At 47.1% G+C, this 19,604-nt stretch overlaps 1 protein-coding gene across 4 annotated transcripts in view; it reads left to right on the forward strand.

The window, feature by feature from the left end:
* The first annotated feature begins 13,352 nt into the window (after nt 1-13,352).
* Nucleotides 13,353-19,604, forward strand: part of LMO3 (LIM domain only 3) — a 108,370-nt gene continuing 102,118 nt past the window's right edge. The window contains exon 1 of one of the 4 annotated variants that reach the window (XM_086938910.1): nt 13,353-14,082. Coding sequence is in view for 2 of the 4 variants with exons in the window: in XM_086938888.1 (XP_086795014.1) it covers nt 17,161-17,209 (49 nt within the window). In the remaining 2 variants the exon portion in view is untranslated. Of the gene's footprint in view, nt 14,083-15,566; nt 15,720-17,064; nt 17,210-18,440; nt 19,291-19,604 lie in introns of those variants that run through there. The other 3 variants (XM_086938919.1, XM_086938888.1, XM_086938899.1) reach the window with 3 other exon arrangements.

The raw sequence follows: 19,604 nt of genomic DNA on the forward strand, positions 1-19,604 counted from the left end.
ATATTGAACTGGTCGAGAACGCTACTAAATCTCCCTCTCCATGCCTGCCAGACACTCAACCCCCAAGAAAACGTCTTAAAATTTCATCCAGCATACTGACTAAGCCCATTTTAGATCTTCCAGGGGGGGCACATAAAGAAAAGTACTCCCCAGACCCGATCAACATCTAGGAAGCCCAACAAAGCATCTGACATCAACTTGCCCACACTAACTGAAGATTACTGCTCCCTGGCAGCTTCAGTAGAAGCTCTTTCGGACATGGTTAGGCTCTCCTTTAGTGCTCTTAATGAGAAATTAAAAGTCATTAAATAGATCGTCAGAGCCTGGATGGACCTACTAGTGAAGGTTCATGTGCATTCTGATCGCCACCCCCCAGCGAAGTACAACACAGTACCCTCACAGCATTCAACAAGGCCCAACAAACTGTTTCCAGCCCGTCGTGAGCAACTCCAACTGCCTCCAGTGTAATTTAGTGTTCCCACTGCTCTCCCGCCAAAGAACCCTCCAATCTGCAGCAGACCTAATCCTACCTCTTCGTTCCAAAAGGTCTGTGCCGCTCCTGATATTCAATCACACATCACCCATGGCACTTCTTCAAGTCTACCTCTAATCAACAATCCTAAAAATTAATTACACCGCTGTTACCCTATTTATATTATATAAGAGGGGCAATGTGGTAGTTATTATGGGGGCGCGAGGGAGAGATTCCACGGAGCTATCGGAGTTAGTGGAAAATGAGGCATAGGTTGAGTTTATTTTATATTCTAAGTGTTTAGCGATGTCGTCGCACAATCCTTAGAACTTCTCCCTGCAGCAACACCTTACGCGGTTATTCTTGCTAATGTCCATTCCCTTCCGACCTCGGCTTATGAATCCCGGGTTTCACTCAGTAATAAATCCTTAAACAGGTTAAGTGCAAGGGTGGGGGTAGGAGAAGCCCTCTTTTTATTTATTTATTTGACATTTATATGGCGCAACAAATCATCCCCAGGTAGATCTCTCGGCGCCTGGCAGCACAAAAACAGACCACTCGCTCAGCCTGGGCCCCTAGAACAGCCAGGTTTTTAGACTCTTCTTAAAGTAACCCAGAGATGTACATCCACGCATTACTTCCGGTAACCTGTTTCCATGGAAGCGGGCAAGATATGAAAAGGCGCGCCCTCCCATTCTGGACTTGTTTACTTTACAAGGGACTAAGAGATTTTGATTGCTGGATCTCAGCTGTGGCCCCGGGGCATACGCTTTACCTTCTTTCTCAGGTATACCAGGCCCAGGCCTTGCCTTGCCTTGAACACCAAGATAAAAGTTTAAAGATTGCTCTCTTCCTAACGGGCAGTCAATGAAGGGATTGCAGTAAGTGACGGGGTACGTCTGGGATTATTCAGAGCCATTCTTGCAGCGGTATTTTGCAATATCTGGAGCATAGAGAAAAATTCTTCCCAGGCACCCATCAAAAGAGCGTTCCCGTAGTCCATCTGCACACAATCAGTGCCTGGGATCCAAGGAAAAACTTTCCTTAGCATTTTCAAGATCCCAAAACAGGAACTAGATAGTGATTTTACATGGTCCTCAAAAGATAGCTTGCTGTCCAATAGGACTCCCAAATTCCTAGCCTGTTTTGTGGGGGGGAGAGACCCCCAGTTGCGAGGGCTACCAATCCGGTGACCAGAGTTCCTCCACCTTCCCAAATAGGAGGATCTCTGTCTTATTGGAGTTAAGCTGGAGAAAAGTATCCCTCATCCAGGCTGTTATGTTCAACATATAGATCTTTAACTTAGTTCTCGTGACCAATGAATCCAGATCAAATAGAATTATCACCTGTGTGTCGTCTGTGTATGCAATCATCTCAAAGCTGCAAGATCTTATAATGGCAGACAATGGGGCCACATATATGTTCAACAGAGTGCGGCTTAGGATGGAGTCCTGGGAAACACCCTTATCAAAGGGCCGATTATGATCGCGGACGGACTTGCGTCCGTCCGCGATCACTGAGGAGGAGGGGACGTCCGCATGGGCTGCGGAGTCCCCTCCTGTGCGATTAGGATGTGACCGCCACCCTGGCGGTCACATCCTCTATTTTTAACATTGCGGCGGGTGAGGCTTCAAGCTGCACCCGCGGCAATGTTAAAAATGCAGTCATTGCATTTGCATGCAGAAAGAGGCAGGCACCTTGCGGTGCCTGCCGCTTTCTGTATACAAATGCAGGGGGGTACCATAGGTACCCCCCATGTGCACCCCCCACCCCCCTTCACCTAGGGGGCCCGCAACGGGCCCCCGCAGTGAAGTTACACATGCTTTTCCACGGCGGAAAAGCCGCCGCGGAAAAGCATGTTTTACATCCCATCCTAATCTGCCTGACGGTGTCTGAGAGACACCTTCACCAGATTAGAGCTTTTCCGCCGCGGTTGTAAGCCAACCGCGGCGGAAAAGCTGCGGACGGAAACCAGGACCCACCAGCCATCCTAATGTGGCGGTGGGTCGTTGGTCAGTCCGCTGCGGTTTTTCCGCATCCTCGGGGCCGGTGGTGGCTTCCGCCGGCCCCGAGGATGCGGAAAAACCGCAATCCTAATGAGCCCCCAAGTGAGGTGGTTGCTGACGTAAATGGTTCTAGATTGACCCGTTGGGATCTGTTTGCCAGAAAGCTTTCCAGCCATTCCAGTGCTTGGCCCTCGACACTAATCTCCTGCAATCTGCAAAGCAGGATAGAATGTGAGATGGTGTTGAAGGCTGCAGACAGATCTAAGTTTTAGAGATAAAGGGGGGTTGATTCAGTTGAGGGGATCAGAGGTGGAATCTCTAACAATATTTAACAACACTAGTACCTCTGACACCATAAATGAAAAATCAATCTTTTCACAGAAGTCCCTTTTATTGACTCTGTGTTATTGTTCATTCAATTTTCTTTATATTTTTTTTATACATTGGTATCCGCATTTTTTTCAAAAGCTCTCCTTTTATACACAAAACATTATAAAGGGTTATTACCACAACAAGACGTGTTTGTATCACAAAAAACATATAACTCTACACAAAGACATATATACATTCACAATACGATCAAAAAGGTTAAACTGTACACTTCATTCGGATAGTACATTATAGTCATTTCTAATCATCCTACTATACTTTAACAAATTCTGGATCTGGGGTAGATGTATATGTCCCTCAGATTTTAGATTGAATCAATAGTCCCAGATAGTGTAGGAGAAAGTTACTGTCAGCAATTATGCTCTTCAGGGAGTGAGTCTTTTTTCTTATATATACATATAAGTATAGTTATCGAGCATAAAGTTCTCCAATCCACTAGATACTGCCAACGCGTTTCGACCGTCTTATCGTTAGGACTAGATCTACTTTTGGAGTGCGGTCTTCATCAGGGCTGTGATTAGGTTGTAGGGCATCACCATTGGTCTTTTCAGTCCATATGTTGGGGTGCTGTTGTTTCTTTTTCTTGGTTCTAGAGGTGTCTAGAATCTTGGTATCTAGTGGATTGGAGAACTTTATGCTCGATAACTATACTTATATGTATATATAAGAAAAAAGACTCACTCCCTGAAGAGCATAATTGCTGACAGTAACTTTCTCCTACACTATCTGGGACTATTGATTCAATCTAAAATCTGAGGGACATATACATCTACCCCAGATCCAGAATTTGTTAAAGTATAGTAGGATGATTAGAAATGACTATAATGTACTATCCAAATGAAGTGTACAGTTTAACCTTTTTGATCGTATTGTGAATGTATATATGTCTTTGTGTAGAGTTATATGTTTTTTGTGATACAAACACGTCTTGTTGTGGTAATAACCCTTTATAATTTTTTGTGTATAAAAGGAGAGCTTTTGAAAAAAATGCGGATACCAATGTATAAAAAAAAATAAAGAAAATTGAATGAACAATAACACAGAGTCAATAAAAGGGACTTCTGTGAAAAGATTGATTTTTCATTTATGGTGTCAGAGGTACTAGTGTTGTTAAATATTGCAGACAGATCTAAGAGCACCAGCATGGTGGATGTTTCCTTGCCTAAGGACATTCTAATGCTAACTGTAACTTCCATGGGGTCTTCCTCCGTGCTATGTCCTGCTCGGAAACCTGATTGGGTGGGGTCTAAGAGTTGGTTCTACTCCAGATAGCCTGTCAATTGCTGGATAATCATCTTCTCCATAACCTTCGCACAACATGGCAGAAGAGAAATAGGTCAATAGTTTTTCATCTCTAATGGATTGGCTGACGTTTTTTTCAAAAGCAGTCTAATCAATGCCTTCTTCCACTTGTCTGGGAAGATGGTCGTACCCAAAGAGATGTTATAGATTGCCATGAGCGAAGAAGCTAGAACGGAGGATAATTCTGCTATCACAAAGGGAGGAAAATTGCAAAAAACAGGGTCAGAGCTGATTTGCATATAGCCAGTGTCTAACCCAGGGTGGTGTGGAGTGCAAAACAACGATGGATTTAGGCCCAGATCCTTGTACTGGGGTGAATATATGACATTGTTCTACATTTTATCCATCAACTGTGTTTTTTGCAATTTTCACCCCGAATGTGCTGGGTATACTCAGACGTGAGTCCCAGGCTCTCCACACCACTGGAGGCAAGCTATCCAGGCTGATGAAGGCTGATAGCCATAAACCGGTCCTTGGATGCTTGATTCCGGTCTGGGAAAGACATGGCTTGGTGGTTCGGACTGGACTGTTCCCATGAGGCACAGGGTCAGAGCTGATGTGCATATAGCCAGTGTCTAACCCAGGGTGGTGTGGAGTGCAAAAAAAACCGATGGTTTTAGGCCCAGATCCTTGTACTGGGGTGAATGTATGACATTGTTCTACATAATGTCCATCAACTGTGTTTTTTTCAATTGTCACCCCGAGTGTGCTGGGTATACTCAGACGTGAGTCCCAGGCTCTCCACACCACTGGAGTCAAGCTATCCAGGCTGATGAAAACCCCTTGTTTTACTTAACAGTATATTGGCGCTCCATTTCCCTCTGGGTAACTAAGAGCCCCTCTCTTCTTGTTTATACTCTTTGAGATGGCCTATGATCAATCTAAACTGTTTCCTAGAAAATGTAATGTTATATCAGAGTAGGGCTATTGATATTTGTTTGGACGAGTCTCCAGAGGTACATAAAGTCATTGCAGCCTTCAAACAAATTAAGAAGAGAATTAAAGAAGGGCTTACTGCCAATAGTAACTGTTGGAACTGCGATTTCTGGTTGGTCAAGGCTTGTGCCAAAACTAGGCAAAACCCACCACTCTAGTCAGGCAAGGGAGTCACATGCCAAGATAACCCCTGCTCACCCACTTGGTAGCTTGGCACGAGCAGTCAGGCTTATCCCGGAGCCAATGTGTAAAGCATTTGCGCACGCACACAGCAACAACATCCCAGGCACACCACAAAAGGAACTCCACACAAGGTTATATAAAAATAACTTTTATATTCTCAAAACACATCAGATAGTAATCACACAATTTACATTGTGCCAACTGGCACGGGCAATATTCACAAGGGATTATTTACACAGGACAGGGCCACTGTCAGGATCAACACTTAGCAGAATTTAGTACAAGTAAAAATAGATCATAAACCTACAACCAGTAACTACTGGTAATCACTGTACTCAATCTCAACCTGAAACATAAACTACATTATGTACGGTCACCTCAGGTGCAAATTACATTCTGCGCCAACCTCACCAGCATAAACACATTATGCAATCTCTCACTAGTCTAAACACATTAGACCCTGCCTCCTTAGAATAACTCACATTTAGGGGCGTAAAGCACAGATTGAAGTATCATCTCACTAGCATAAACCATAATATGCTACACAACCTCATAATCATAAACCACAGTTTTAGAGGTATAAAACACAGGGTGCGCAAAACATACTAAATGCATTACATTGCCCAGCACCACATCACTCTAGCACATAAATCACATTAGGGCCTTGCGCCCTATCTACATACCAGCCCCCTGGCCAACTGGCTATCCCAAGAGGGGGCTCAAATGCCCTGTGTCCAGAATGTCAGGGTACGCTGCCAATGCAGCGCCAGCCAGGGGTGCGCCATCTGCGCAAGCCTAAACATTGCAGCTGCGCACTACTTGCTGGGAAGCTGAGGACAAGAACAGGGCCTAAACGCTGCAGCTGGCACTAAGTGCTGCGTAGCTGTGGAAGGCCAAGATAGGGGCGAAAAGGAGTGCGACTCACTCCTAGGTTTGCAAAGAACAGGTCACCTGAAAGAAAGAAACTAAACAGTGCAGCTGCCCACTACTTGCTGGACAGCTTTGCATCAGCCAAAATTGTGACAGGGGACCTCACTGGCCTTCTTGGAGCAAACTGTGCCAATTGCTGGAGCCCTCTAGGCTCTGGGACCATCACTGTATGCATGAGAGCACTCTGGCTCCTTGAAGAATTAAAGGTGCCCAAAGGTGAAGCCCTCTGGCTCTAAAAGTAACTGGAGCCTCAGGGGCACGAACACGGGCCTCTCTGGCCCCTTTTAAATATTCATGGCCACGTTGGAGCGGCCCGGTGTAGGAAGGTGCCACTCAGGGACAGGCAAGGTGCCCTCACTGGCACCTCATGGGGGCTTCTCAAATCCAATAATGTCTCCTTCTCCGGAGCCCGCCGGCTCTTGAAACGTTGGGTCGGCCCACTGCCATCAGGGGCAGCCCTAAAGGCACCCCTGCCACTCACCAGCTCTGGGGGGGTGCAGGCAGCATTCCTCTCTTGGCCAGGGCAGCGGGCGGGGCTCTCGTGCTCCGGAGAGCCTCGCTGGAATCCGCCGCACCGCGCGTTGCCCGGGACTCTTTGTCTCCGAGGCTCCCCTCACTCCTGGGAGCCCCGTGAGGCAGGCACGGGGGCATCTTCACCTGGTCCCCCTTCTCGGGACCGGGACTTGAAACAGAGCCATCAGGGCTCTGCGCGGCTTCTCCCCGCAGGTTTGGGGAAATGGAAGTGGAGCCCTCGAGGTTCCGGCCGGCATTCTCAGCACCGCTCACCTCCTCTGCTACCAGGTCACATTAGGCAGCGGCCTGTCAACGTTCTAAAGTCAAAACAATAAAGGCGGGACTTGCACAGCGGGATAGTTCAATAGTTCAATCCAAATGATAATTATGTGGCGTGCTAACGGGGTAGTGCGCTGTCTGTACCTCACAGCGTGAATCCGTGGACTAATACAAAGCTCCCCCCATTTGGAAGGAGACACCCAGTTGCACAGCTTGAAACATAGACAGGTTTGTCTATAAACAGTTCATCAAAATTGATTCCACCTCATATAGGGGTTCCAAAAGTATTTAATACTTCATCAAAAGTTCAGCATAATGCAAAGTTCATAAATTTCATCAAACGCAAAAATCATCCAGTCATAGATCCTCCCCAATGCATTTCGGGCAGATGACAAGCCCTTCCTCAGGGGACAACTCTACAAAAAAAGGAACATGTCAAAATATCACTATGAGTACCCAAAATTGCACCTCCACAATCACCTAATTGTGTCATTAACCACATATAACAAATCAGTGCACGACAATAACACGCACTGTTTTTATGGTACTTGAGTGATGATCTTGAATTCATAGCTTTGTGTTCACCTTTAAAGCTGATTTGTTCTAAAGTCCACAGCTCGGGCTGCGGTTGTGATTCCTTTTCTCAGGGGAAAACGTGAGGGGTAGGCTCCCTCTAACAAAAGAAAACATCGGGGTGGGCACCCGACATCATTTAAATGTGAGCCCCATAAAGCGGAGTAGGCTCCCGCTATTAACAGCAAAGCACCAAGAATCACTCGGCAAGACGCAGGGTGGGCACCTGCGCACCGTAAATAGGACAGCTTGATATACGGCGCTCCCCAGGCGCTAAGGGAGACAGCAATCCCATTTTCCCCAAGCAACTAGAGAAAAAGGGTCCCAAGAGAAGGTCCTGGAGGTAAGGTGGAGCCAGCAGCTCCCAACAAGGAAAGTCCTCCAGCATCCAGGGCATCCAGGGGTTGGGCAGGGCCCAGGGAGGCAAGCCTTCCCCTGGGCCCCAGCAGCAGCACGCCCCTGGTAGATTCAAGTCAGGAATCAAGAACATTTAACATGAGATCACAGCCTCTTTTTATAGACAGAAATCCTTTGTCTCCAAAGGTAAAGGCAAGGGGCCAACCAGATGCAACTGGTTCCGGAGCACTTTGTTTTGCTCAGCCCCTCTGCCTATTCACAGGGTGGGTCAGGGACATCAGACACACCACAGGGGTGGAGCCAGCATTGTGGAGGGAAAGCCCAGCCCTATTCAGGTCCCAGGTGCAGCCCCTCCCTGCCAATCAACATGAAGATCTCCCCATTCACCACCGGGGCAGACCCATCCTGACTCCAGGAGCCAGGCACACCGGCCAGCTCCAGCCAATCACAAGCCAGACAGTCACTTCACATTCACTGCACAGACACACCAACTTCTAAAAGTGGCACTTCCACACTAGACACATTAAAGCCGCACACATCATCGCGCAGCATTCAATCTCACGAGTTCGCACATACCAAACTCGACCCTGCACTCCCCACACATCATGAACTACCATGGACCACATATTCCCCATGCATTCCTATGGGAGGGCAGATCAAACTCACACACACACTCAGAGAGCGAACGCACTTTACACTGGACCACAGTGAAAAAGTGCGCAGAGACCTAAAATCACCAACACCAGGTTACAGAAACAGGCTAGGCAAAAGCAAAAAGTTTCGGGGTGAACCTGCCAAAAGGGCCAGGTCCAACAGTAACAAAGTTGGCGCAGTGAATCGCAGATGATTTAACTTGGCCTGCATCAGCCCTTGTGAATTTAAAAGCAGCTCTATGTCAGCAACCTAGGTCAATACAGGAAGTCCAGGAGTGCAGACATGCGTACAAGCTTACCTCCGAACACTGTATAGAAAGTTGAAGGAGGAGGCATGGAATCAACTACTGAAGCAATACTGAAGAATGATAATTCAGCCTTCTGTCGCATTATTAAATCTCCAATTTTTTAAATCAACAGACTGTCTCCGTATTGAGATTGTCATTACAAAGGCTGAATGGCTAGCCCACTTTTCCAATCTTTATTCAATCTAGGAGGTTACTGCCTCTGTACTTGCTACGTTATCTCCAACGAGCAAATCCTCGACAACTGCTCCCCTCCGCATCCAGTCAAATCCTGACCTTACCTTAGATGAGGTAGTTCTGCTCTGAGGGCAAGTAAAGGTGGTAAGGCATCAGGTCCCAATAGTATCCCAATCTGCCTATTCAACTCCAATATCGATCTGTGGGGCCCCCTCTTATCACTTCTTTTCAGAGCCTGCCCGAGTATAGGATTTTCAAGTACCTCGCGAGAGTCCCATATAGTCCCTATTTACAAGAAGGGAGACCGTACCAGTCCAGCTCAATACAGACCTATCTCTCTGCTAGGCTCCTCAGTCAAGGTGGCCTGGTGCATCCTCTAAGGCAGACCAAAGTATTGGGCTGAGTCTAACAGTAACTTCTCGGATCTGCAGAATGGGTTCACCCAGGCGTGTGAACTATTGAGTAGGCTATTAATTTGAAACTACTCCTAGGGAAATATGTGCACATTAAAGGAGGCAGCTTCTTTTTAGCATTTGTAGATTTATCCTCTGCTTTTGATTTCATTGTGCTTGGCAAAATATGGTCAATTATGATCACCTTGGGTGTAGATTAGATCATTGTGAATTTCCTTAGACATCTGTATGCAACAAGCCGGGGTAGAGTGTGATATGGTTTAAATGGCAAATGCACACAGTTATTTATTATAGATAGAGACCGCTAAGGAAGTGTACTTGCTCCATTCTTGTTTAATCTTTACCTTAATAGTTTAGGTGAGACCCTTGCAAGCAAATGTACTCATCTACCTCAAGTCAGGTATCGATCCATCCCAGCACTTATTTATGCTGATGACTCACAATTTGCCATGTCCATGCAGAACCATGGTCTACAAATTAATATCAGCAAAACCTTTGCAATGAAACTCCGGAAAAGAGCAACATCCTGCTGAGGCTTTTTATAGAGGGTACCAAAATTATGTTTGCACCTACCTTTTCATATCTAGGTATTTTATTCAATAAAGAAGAGAACTGGAACAGCGTGGTTAAGTCAAGGAGGCTTCAATTTGTTAAAATGATTGCGGCCCTGTTGGACTTCTCTAGGAAGCTGAGTATTAAACACCCAAGAGAAATGATGACCATTTACAAGGCCAAATGTAGCCTGACCGCCACCTATGGGTCAGAGTTAAGGGGTTATGTGAATGTAGATTCACTTCAGACTGCGGAAAAAACTTTCCTAAGGTATCTACTTGCCCTCCTGAAAAGTTGTTCGACCTTTGTCTATCATTCCAAACTGGAAGCCCCCTACTTAGCAGACTTGATTAAGATCCAGCCAGTCTTGCTCTGGCACAAGATCTGGACTTCCGAATACACGAAGCTTAACCACTCTATTGTAGAAGATTGCCCCAGACCCACGTCTGCATTTAAAATTCCCTGTCTCAAATTTGTGTGCAATTTTCTGGTCGGTATCGGCTACCCTGAGTACACAACCACCCAGAGCTTTTGACTAGTATCTCAAGGAAAGCCTTAAAGATTAAATGTTACTTGAGGAATTAAGGCTATCCTCTGAGATTAATAAACCCTATGGTTTGAAGAGACAATTGATCTTCACCAGCTATGACATGGAACCATATGTAGCCAATGTACATAATCTGCGTCATAGATTCGTATTGACCCGGGTTCTGCTGGATATTTTCCAATATTTAACCAGTTTCTCAACCACTAATAACTGGCAGCATGAACCAGTGAAATGCCCATGTGATAAAGTTTCCATGCAGAGTTCCATACACATTCTATTTTTCTGTAAATATTACTCTGACATGAGGAAACGCTACATGAAGCCCCTATTAAAACAGCTTGGCTTTGTGCAATGCCGACCAGCTTTTATTTATATCCAATCCTTCTCGAATTTGTATACATGTTTTTTACTGTCACATTTTTATTTGCTGTCATAAGATGAAGAAAGCTGCTATAGAAACTTTACTGATAACAAGAGGGAATTCCTGTTTGTTTTTATCCTATGCGTTTTATCCAGTGCTTTAAATGGGCCGATACTGTCCGGTACAAAGTACCGGCCCTTTTTTATTTTGAGGAGGAGAGTACCGGCACTTCTCAAGATAAATGCGATAACTTTAATTGGAGTGTACCGGCACTTCTCAGAAACAAGCAGGTACTCTGGTACAGAGTACCTGCACTTCTATTTTTCCATTTCAAGCACTGATTTTAACTTATTTTTAACCGTTTTTAACTCACAGAATTTATATATTTTTGAAGCTTTTATGACTCATTATGTGATTTTGAATAAAGCTTATTTTGACTTGACAAGCAGAAGGGGGAAATGTATGGCATCATGTTAATTTTTTGCGCTCCTAAGGTAATTATAGAAAAGTTTGAACCTTTCCGTATATTTCTACACATTTTGAGCTGCTGTCTCTTTTTTTCTTTTTTTTAAACTGACCTGTATTAAACCAGTTCTAACATATTTTTTCAAAATATATTTAACAGCTTTTTTGATGTGTTTAATTTTGCACTAGAGACTCTTTCTATCCTCAGTGTTTGCAAATGCTCTCCCTGTCTTATGAATCAGATTTACTCAAAAGATTTAAGTAGTTTTTGGGAAAGGTAATGGTGTGACCAAGAATTATAAGGTTTTTCTACACAATGTGGAGAGGCAACGTGTATTAAATATGTCATGGGCTTCAAATGCCACACAATTAAACATGAATAGATAACAGGAGTGATGAGTCTTCCAACAGATGACGTAGATTTTCAAAAATGCTTTTATTGTGATTCACAAAATCCACAGCCACAGCCTACGCGTTTCGCCCAACACTGGCTTCTTCACGGCTGTAAACAATATATGACTATTTACACATCTGTGACTATTACAAATTTACTTGCATACAAATTATAAAAAAGACAAATGGTAGGGGGACAACGACTGTACAGGGTATCAGGATTTCAAAAAAGGAATGTAGAACAATACCTCGCACTTCCAATAAGTTGGTAAGACAAAGCTTTTAGAGCAAAAAGGTTAAATTGGTAGATATACTCGCCCATGCTGAAGTGAAAGGCTAATGAAGACTGTTAGTGCTGCAATAGTACCTGCCACCAGTTTCTGTGTTGCAACCAAGAATTATAAGGAATAATGTACCCCCAGCTGCTAACGATAATCCTATTGCAAGTCATCTCAGAGTTTCATAACCATATAAAATTGCTCAGCCTTCGGCCTCTTTCCTCTATATAGTCACCAAACTCCTCCGTGACTTGCATTATCTTTTTGATGTACTTCACAAACCTCACCAAACATGTCCCATGTAGGCCTGACTACAACCAACACCCTTTCAACCATGCACTTAGAAGGGCACCAGGGAACAACATAAATCAGAACACTTCGGAGTGGCACTAGGCTTATATATAAATATTTCAACCTGAAAAATGGTATAGACCTCGCAGTAGATGTGGAAAGCGCTATATAAATACCAATACAATATAATTATATTAGGATTGAACTCTTGTACGAGCAGCACACTTGCTAAAACGCTGCTTGAACATGTGTCAAAGTTACCCTGCAAAGTAGGGCCTCACTGCTAGCCGCGCTGTCGTTGTAGAGTTTCCTCTCAGCGGGAAACCGTTAACAATAGAGCCTGGGCCCTCAGGGGAGGCGAGAGAAGTACAAACCCGCTTCCCCTTCAACTAGTGCAGCTTCGACGCCTCCTGCACAGGCCCCGTGTCCACTTTCATGAGCTAAAACATGCAGAGGCGCACACATACAGAGAAGCCTGCCTATTAGTTAAAGGACGTGTCAGCCCCAATCCCGGATCCGTACAGTGCAGGAAATGTCTCCTCTTTTAAGTGCAAAACCATAACATTACCATTTCCCCAAGTGCTCTCTGTTTTAGGCTGCTTTCCTAATTAGAGGGATGATAACTGCTCTGCTGATTGGCATTATAAAAGCACTGGTTTGGCTTCATCTGTCCCAGGTGTGCTGTGTGTGTTTTTTTTTCCTCCCTTTTCCTCCTCACCGTTTCAGAGCCTTTGCCTCTCTTCCTTCAATTCTTCCTTAAAGTTCTCATCTGAGGAATTAATACAGATAAAACGACATTAGAAAAAGAACCTCCGATGCCAGAGCTCATCACTGCAACCTTTTATCAAAAGTACAAACTATACAAGTTAGTTTTTTCCACCCTTTTGTTTCCGAGGGTTAAAAAAGAAAAAAGGGAGAAGGAGGAAAAAAAACTGGAGCTGTGTCAATGGGCTGCGCGCGCGCCATTAAAACTGGCGTCACTACAAAGGTTAGCAGATCTAACTGTCAATACCGAGAGTGGAGTCCGGCGAGGGGGGCGGGGGGAGCTTTTGTGAGAAAGAGATACTTTGATATTTTGGAATGTTAGAAGGGTGAATGTGAAAAATTGGAGGTTGGGGATCTAATTACCCAACCATAATTGGGGGCTAGGGAATAAGTTGCAGTCCTCTCAACTCACCGCAGATCAATTATGTTAAGAGAACATCTGTAAGTAGAACGTAATGAGGTCCATTAGAGCGCCGTGTACAGCCTCCTCTAACGGTACTTGTCAGCTTCTTGGATGAGCTGAAGGAAGCCGCTAACTAGGGACCCGGTGAGGTGTTTAAATACTGGAGGAGAGGGCTGGCCCGCTCAGGTCTGGCGCGTACTTGGGAAAGGGAGCAAAGCGAGGACCAGGGAGAGGGGGAAAGGACGGGAGGCACAGGTGATCGTTTTATCAGTGCGGCTGCGGGTTTTTTTCTTTTCTTTAAAGAGAGGGGGCGACGGCTCTCCCTAACGTGGGAAGCTTTCTCACATCTTAACTTCGCATAACCCACGTCGCGTTTCGCTCGTCCTTCGCGCTCTATTGAAACTGAAAAACGAGAACCTATGAGGGACCAGGGGCGCCTTTAGTTCCTGACGGAACGCGTCGTCGACATCCAGGGCAAGGCGCCGGGCACCGCCAGGGTCTTCTGATTTCATTCGCAGAGACCTTCTGCTATTAACAGGTAAAGTGCAAATTAATTTCTGATATCCCTAAATTAATGGATCCGGTACTTTTGGCTGTGGGGTGGGGTGGGAGGATGATGATGATACTAGTTACAAAATAACTTGTGTGAGGAGAGGGATGGGGTGGGTAACAACCCCTTCTGTCAGATGCAAAGTGCTGTGAAACCGGAGATGCCGGATGAAAGGCGCTATTCACGAGGACGCTTTATGGTAATTGTCATAGTAAAAGCGGCTCTGGTTTTCTGGAGAATAGTAATTAAGTCGTTAGAGACCAGTCTGAGAGGCACTGACACTATCTGTCTAAGCGCTATGTAGAGTGGCTGCGGTCGAAACTCAAAATGTGTGTTTTATTTTTTTCTATTATTAACCTTTTGGGGGGAATTGAGATGGGAACGCAAGAAGCATTGATGTGGTGAAATTGGGGCTTACTGTGAGTTAATTGTGTGTCCTCTCCCCCACCCCCTTTTTTGGCCAAGTGCAAGCATGGGATGATTACATTCCACCTCGTGCTCACGAGATCACCTCTCGGGTACTTGGATTTAATTGTCGCCGGTCACTGACGCTGATCACATCAGAGCCTTAAGGGGCCGGCCTCTTTCTTCATGTGCACCCATTTTTTTGTTTTTCTTCCCCTCACTCCCCCTGAGGTGTGAATAATGCATGATTGTAAAGAGAGTGGGGAACACTGTTTTTCCCCCTCACCCTTGTAGCACAGATAAAAAGAAAATACCTCTCTGTAAATTGCATGATTGGGAAGATAGCCTGCTTTCAAATAATTTAATTCATGACAAAACCTAATTACTGTCAGGTAATACCCTGTCAGCTTTAATGCATTTCATCAGTCATAATGAAAAGAAGAGCATTTTATGACCCATCTAATTATCATTGCATTTTAAAGGGAAATGAATGGCGTGGCGCTGAATGTTAACTATCGACTTCATTATATCCTCTTACGCGCGACGTTCGGTTGATTTTCGAAGTTTTCTCCCGGTGCCCCCGTCTTCTGTTAGATAAAGCAACTGAGATCGCAGGGGTCGATTTGAGGGCGCTAAGTACTTAGAACTGGGAGATTTGAGCCTGTTTAATGTGTGGTGCCGGTTGGCTGTTAATACCAGAAATCTTATTGTTGCCACACTCCAAGTGGGGGGCTTATTGCTGCGAATGATGTCACCTTAGGCGAGGAACAATCCCGTCATGTAATTAGTTAAATGATTTAAACAAAGATTTGCATAGAGGCAGCAATCAGTTGCCATGAATTAGCGAGCAGCAGTTGCCAACGAGTAGTAGCGGATCGGGGAGGGGGGTTGCAATCTCATCTCCTTGAACATAACTAATTTAATTGTCCTCATTAGCTGTACCATTTGTTTTGCTGTTATTTCTCGCTTTCCTCGCGCGCACGCAAACAGTGGTTTCTTCCTCTGCCTTTTAAGAGCTTTGGTAAGGGGTTGTGCAGTTCGGTGTGTTTTCCTGTGCAGACAGCGGTGGGCAAACACTCTTCTTCCGGGTGTGTGAGTGAAGGAGTCCAGTTGGTGTCTTCTGAGGAGAGAGAGAGGGACAAGCTGATGGACAGACACTTCCTCCCAGGGGCCTCTCGTTAGTCTGCTTCCTCGGCCATACCCTGCCTGCTCTCGATCAGGTCGGTGCCTGCGGATGCTACCATTTCCGGAGGGGGGGGTTCTTTACGCAATGATCGTGAGTTCCCTTCGTCCATGGAGTGAAGTGTGTAGTGCCTCTTCTGGGCTGAAATGAGGAGCTACGTGTTCTGAGTGGTCAGGCACGGCTGGTTGCTATGGAATGCTGGGAGAGAAAGGGGTTGTTAGGCGTAAGGGTTACCAGGGGTGAAAGGAATGGGTGTGTCGCTGAAGGCCTGCGAGCACTTATATGTTGACACCTGAACTCTTGTTACCACAAGTCGCGACTTGAGGTGTATCTTTCCCACGGCGACTGAGCTAGGGTTTTGCTGGGGCTTACACGTCACAGGAAGCAGCAACGATGTTTAGTACATCGCAGTGGCTCGAGGTACGAAGATCATTGGAGTTACTGAGAACCTGGGGGGGGGGGGGGGGGCTGCGTCGTAGATCGCTTAACTCCAAGATGAGGCTTTTATTAGTGGAAAGTCTAGACTGCAACAACTGTTGGTCAAAGCAGTGTGACCTCTGGATTGGAGTGCGCTTCCGTTCAGGGCAGAGAATCACCCACAAACATTACAGAAAGACGGCTGCCTTTTTCGACGCGCTTCCTCCAAATAGGGCCCTTTAGAAAGACTCCAGCCTGGTGATCGTGAAGGAGCTCTGATAGGACAGCAGCTGACTCTAAAGTGTCATCGTCGGTGACGAGGGGACAGAAGCATTTGCCCGCCTGCCGTATTTGTAGGTGCAAAGGCCTTCCCCTCCCCGATGGATTGAAAAGGACATATGTCTCTGGAACCTTGTCTGTGTCTAGTGCACGCGCTTTCACTGACTTCACATCTAACTTAGTACAGTTGCATTATGCAAGCCATCCTGCTCTTGATTGGGGGCGGGGGGGGGGGGGGAATGAGTGATTTGCTTGCATAAGGACGTGCCAGCGTTGTGATAAGGAACACCTTAAAGGGGGTATTAATGCTCCTGGGAAGAGGCAGGTGGATGGTTACCGTTTAATGTTTGGGGTGGTTATAACGCCATTAGGGGAAGATCTCTTTTAGGCGGTAACAAAGGTCAGAAGGCATAGGTTACTGCGGGAGGGGGGTCTCGACGATCGTGGTGGGGAGAGTTCACCGGGATAGATAACAAGGCCGCTATGAAAAGGGAGGGTAGAGGATGCGCTGAGAAGAGAGGTATGTATAAGGGAGGGGCGTACTGGGGCCACTAGGAAGAGTGAGGTAAACACGACTCTAGAGGAGGGGGCAGCTGCAGGAGCGGGGGGGGGGGGGGCGGGCTGGAGGGGGTGCGCTTAAAGGAAGGGGCTGCCGACTGCCATGGTGTTGTTTGGCCCGCCGCGTGCCTGCCTGTGTGCTGCCCGAGCTCGGCCGCCTCTGCTCCGCTGGTGACCTGTCCTCCGCACCACCATGCCTGGCTGGTGAGGGACCCAAGGCACAGATGATCAAGCCCGGGTCCTCGCAAGCTGCCCCTGCTGCCGCTACACTGGGTGAGTTGTCTGGAGCCCGGCTGCTCGGTGGGGGCCAGGAGCACAACACCTGTAGCTCGGCTGCGGTGCGCAATTACGCGCAGCTCCTGGCGGAGCTCATTATTTTAAAACTTCAGCCTTGCCGTGGCCGCTTCAAACAATGCCTCTGCCTGACCTCTCGCGCGGAGACGAGCTACAAAGCCGCCGCCTTGTCGGCTGAATTGCCTCCTCTGCGTGGCCTAATTGAGGAGGTAAGTGAGGCAGGAGGACTCTCCGCAGCCCTAATGAGGCAGACCCCGGGCAGCCCAGGGCTCCGCTCTACAACTGCTGCCTTTTGTTTCTAAATGAAGAGCCCGCTCTGGTGAGAAGGGCTGCTCGGAAATCCTTGGGAGGCTTCATTATTTTTATGATGAGGCATGGAATATAATGCTGCCATTTGCAAGATGCTGATCCGGGGAGGGAGCGCAGCGCCCGAAGCTGGGCGCGCAGGCAGAGTTTACACGCACCTGGTGGGATAGCAAATTATTTTGGCATTTTCAATTAGACTACATAATGTACATAAGTAAACTTTTCAATGCCTTTTTGAGTCTAGCCTTTTCAGAATCGGGTTAAGCTCCAGTAAAACGCCTTGAAACAGGTTTGCTGCTTTGCACGAACTCACCCAAGCATTTCGGTGCATAGACCGAAATCTGAACTTAGAATTGCCTACGTTTATTTTAGCTTCCCGTGCTAAAATCTAGGGTTGTTGTGGTAATTTAGCCACGCCCCCTAATTCTCACTCGCGCGTGCACGCTCCCCTCTCTCCTTTATCCCTCTCGCACACACACCAGCACTGAACGTTTCCCACATAAACAAACCCTTGCTTTCAAATGCAATGCAAATGACAGGCTAAAAGTGAACAATGGACCGGCGCCTATTTGAAATTCACCCGACTGCAGCGCATCTTGGACTGCATTCTCGGTTCTCCGATGTGAAATACCAAGTTATATTTTATAGTCTTTTTTCCCCCTCTCCTATTGAGCATGATATGGTATGCTAACGCTGCATGTGACAGTTTAATCAAACCCATTTGTTAGCAGCCAGCTAAAGGAGACCAGTGGGATTATAGGATTACAGGCGAGTTAGGGAAGCATGTGGCTTTGTCATTTCGCCATCATTTGCACACTGCTGCCACATGCGCGGGGCTCTGTGCGTGCGTGCGTGGAGCGGGTGACACGCTGCTGCGCTCGGCTCCGGCTGTCAGTCTGAACAATAGGCAGGCTCGGTGTGTCTGCATACAGCTGTTCCCACGAGCTCCAGACGGGGACAGCCTGCAATCAATGAGCAGTCAGTCGGACACCCTCCGACCTTCTCAAGCAGCCAAGCCGGGCGTCCACCGAACCGTCTAAGCAGCCAGGCGTCTTCTGAGCAACCAGGCAGTCTCGGATCCGTCTAAGCAGCCCGGCGTTCTCTCAGCATCTAGGCAACCTGCGATCCGTCCAAGCAGCCAGGCTTCTCAGCATCCCGGAGCTCGGTGTCATCCAAGCGGCCAGGCGTTTACCTAGCAGCCGAGACTCCCGGCTAACGAAGAGATCCTCTTAGCAGCCGGATACCAGTCGACCTTCTCCAGCAGCCAGGCGTCCTCTCGGCATCCAGTCGATCCGTCCAAGGAGCCAGGCGTTCTCTCCGTGTCCAGGAGCTGCGGATCACCTAAGCGGGCAGGCTCACCAAGACATCCTCCTAGCAGCCTGGCACCCTCCAACTGACCCACGCATCCGGGCTACCATAGCAGGCGGGCACCTTGCGTCCTGCCCCAGCGTCCAGACTTCACTCGCCTGCCAGGAACTCATTCACACCCTGCAACCCAGGCATTCAAGCATCGGGGATTAATTTACTACCAAGGCGTCACCCAAGCAGCCAGACTATTTCCTGTCCCTCCTTCCTGTTAGACAACATCCTACTGTCCGGCACTCTTCGCACCCGAATTCGTCCTACCGCCCAGAGAGGCACTCGCTGACCATCTTTCAAAGCGGTCCCTTCGCGACCGAACCAGCCGGCCAGGCATCCTGTCAACAGACCCGCATCGTCAGACCAACCCATGCAGCAAAACGAGAAAAGTTTTGGTAAGACTGCGGGCCTGCTCCACCCCTGTGCACTGCCTGTTTATTATGCACTAGAATAGTGCGCGTTCCTGTTTAATTAGGGTTCTCTCTCTCTATCTCTGTCTCTCCCTCTCTCTCCGTCTCGTCCTTCCTAGCAACCTTTCGAACTACGCCTTCCCTTCTCTCGGTTTGTGTACCTCTGCTCCGTTTCTTCCAGGAAGTCTGCAATGAGGCTGCTGGTTCCAGCTTCGAGAGGCTGTTATGTTAAACAGTTCTTGCCCGCTGCGACCCGGAGCAAACACCGTTCGGTGCTTTCCAATGCCGCGTCACGCCGA

This window comes from Lissotriton vulgaris, chromosome 1_1 (genome assembly GCF_964263255.1).
Source record: "Lissotriton vulgaris chromosome 1_1, aLisVul1.2, whole genome shotgun sequence".
Lineage (NCBI taxonomy): Eukaryota > Metazoa > Chordata > Amphibia > Caudata > Salamandridae > Lissotriton > Lissotriton vulgaris.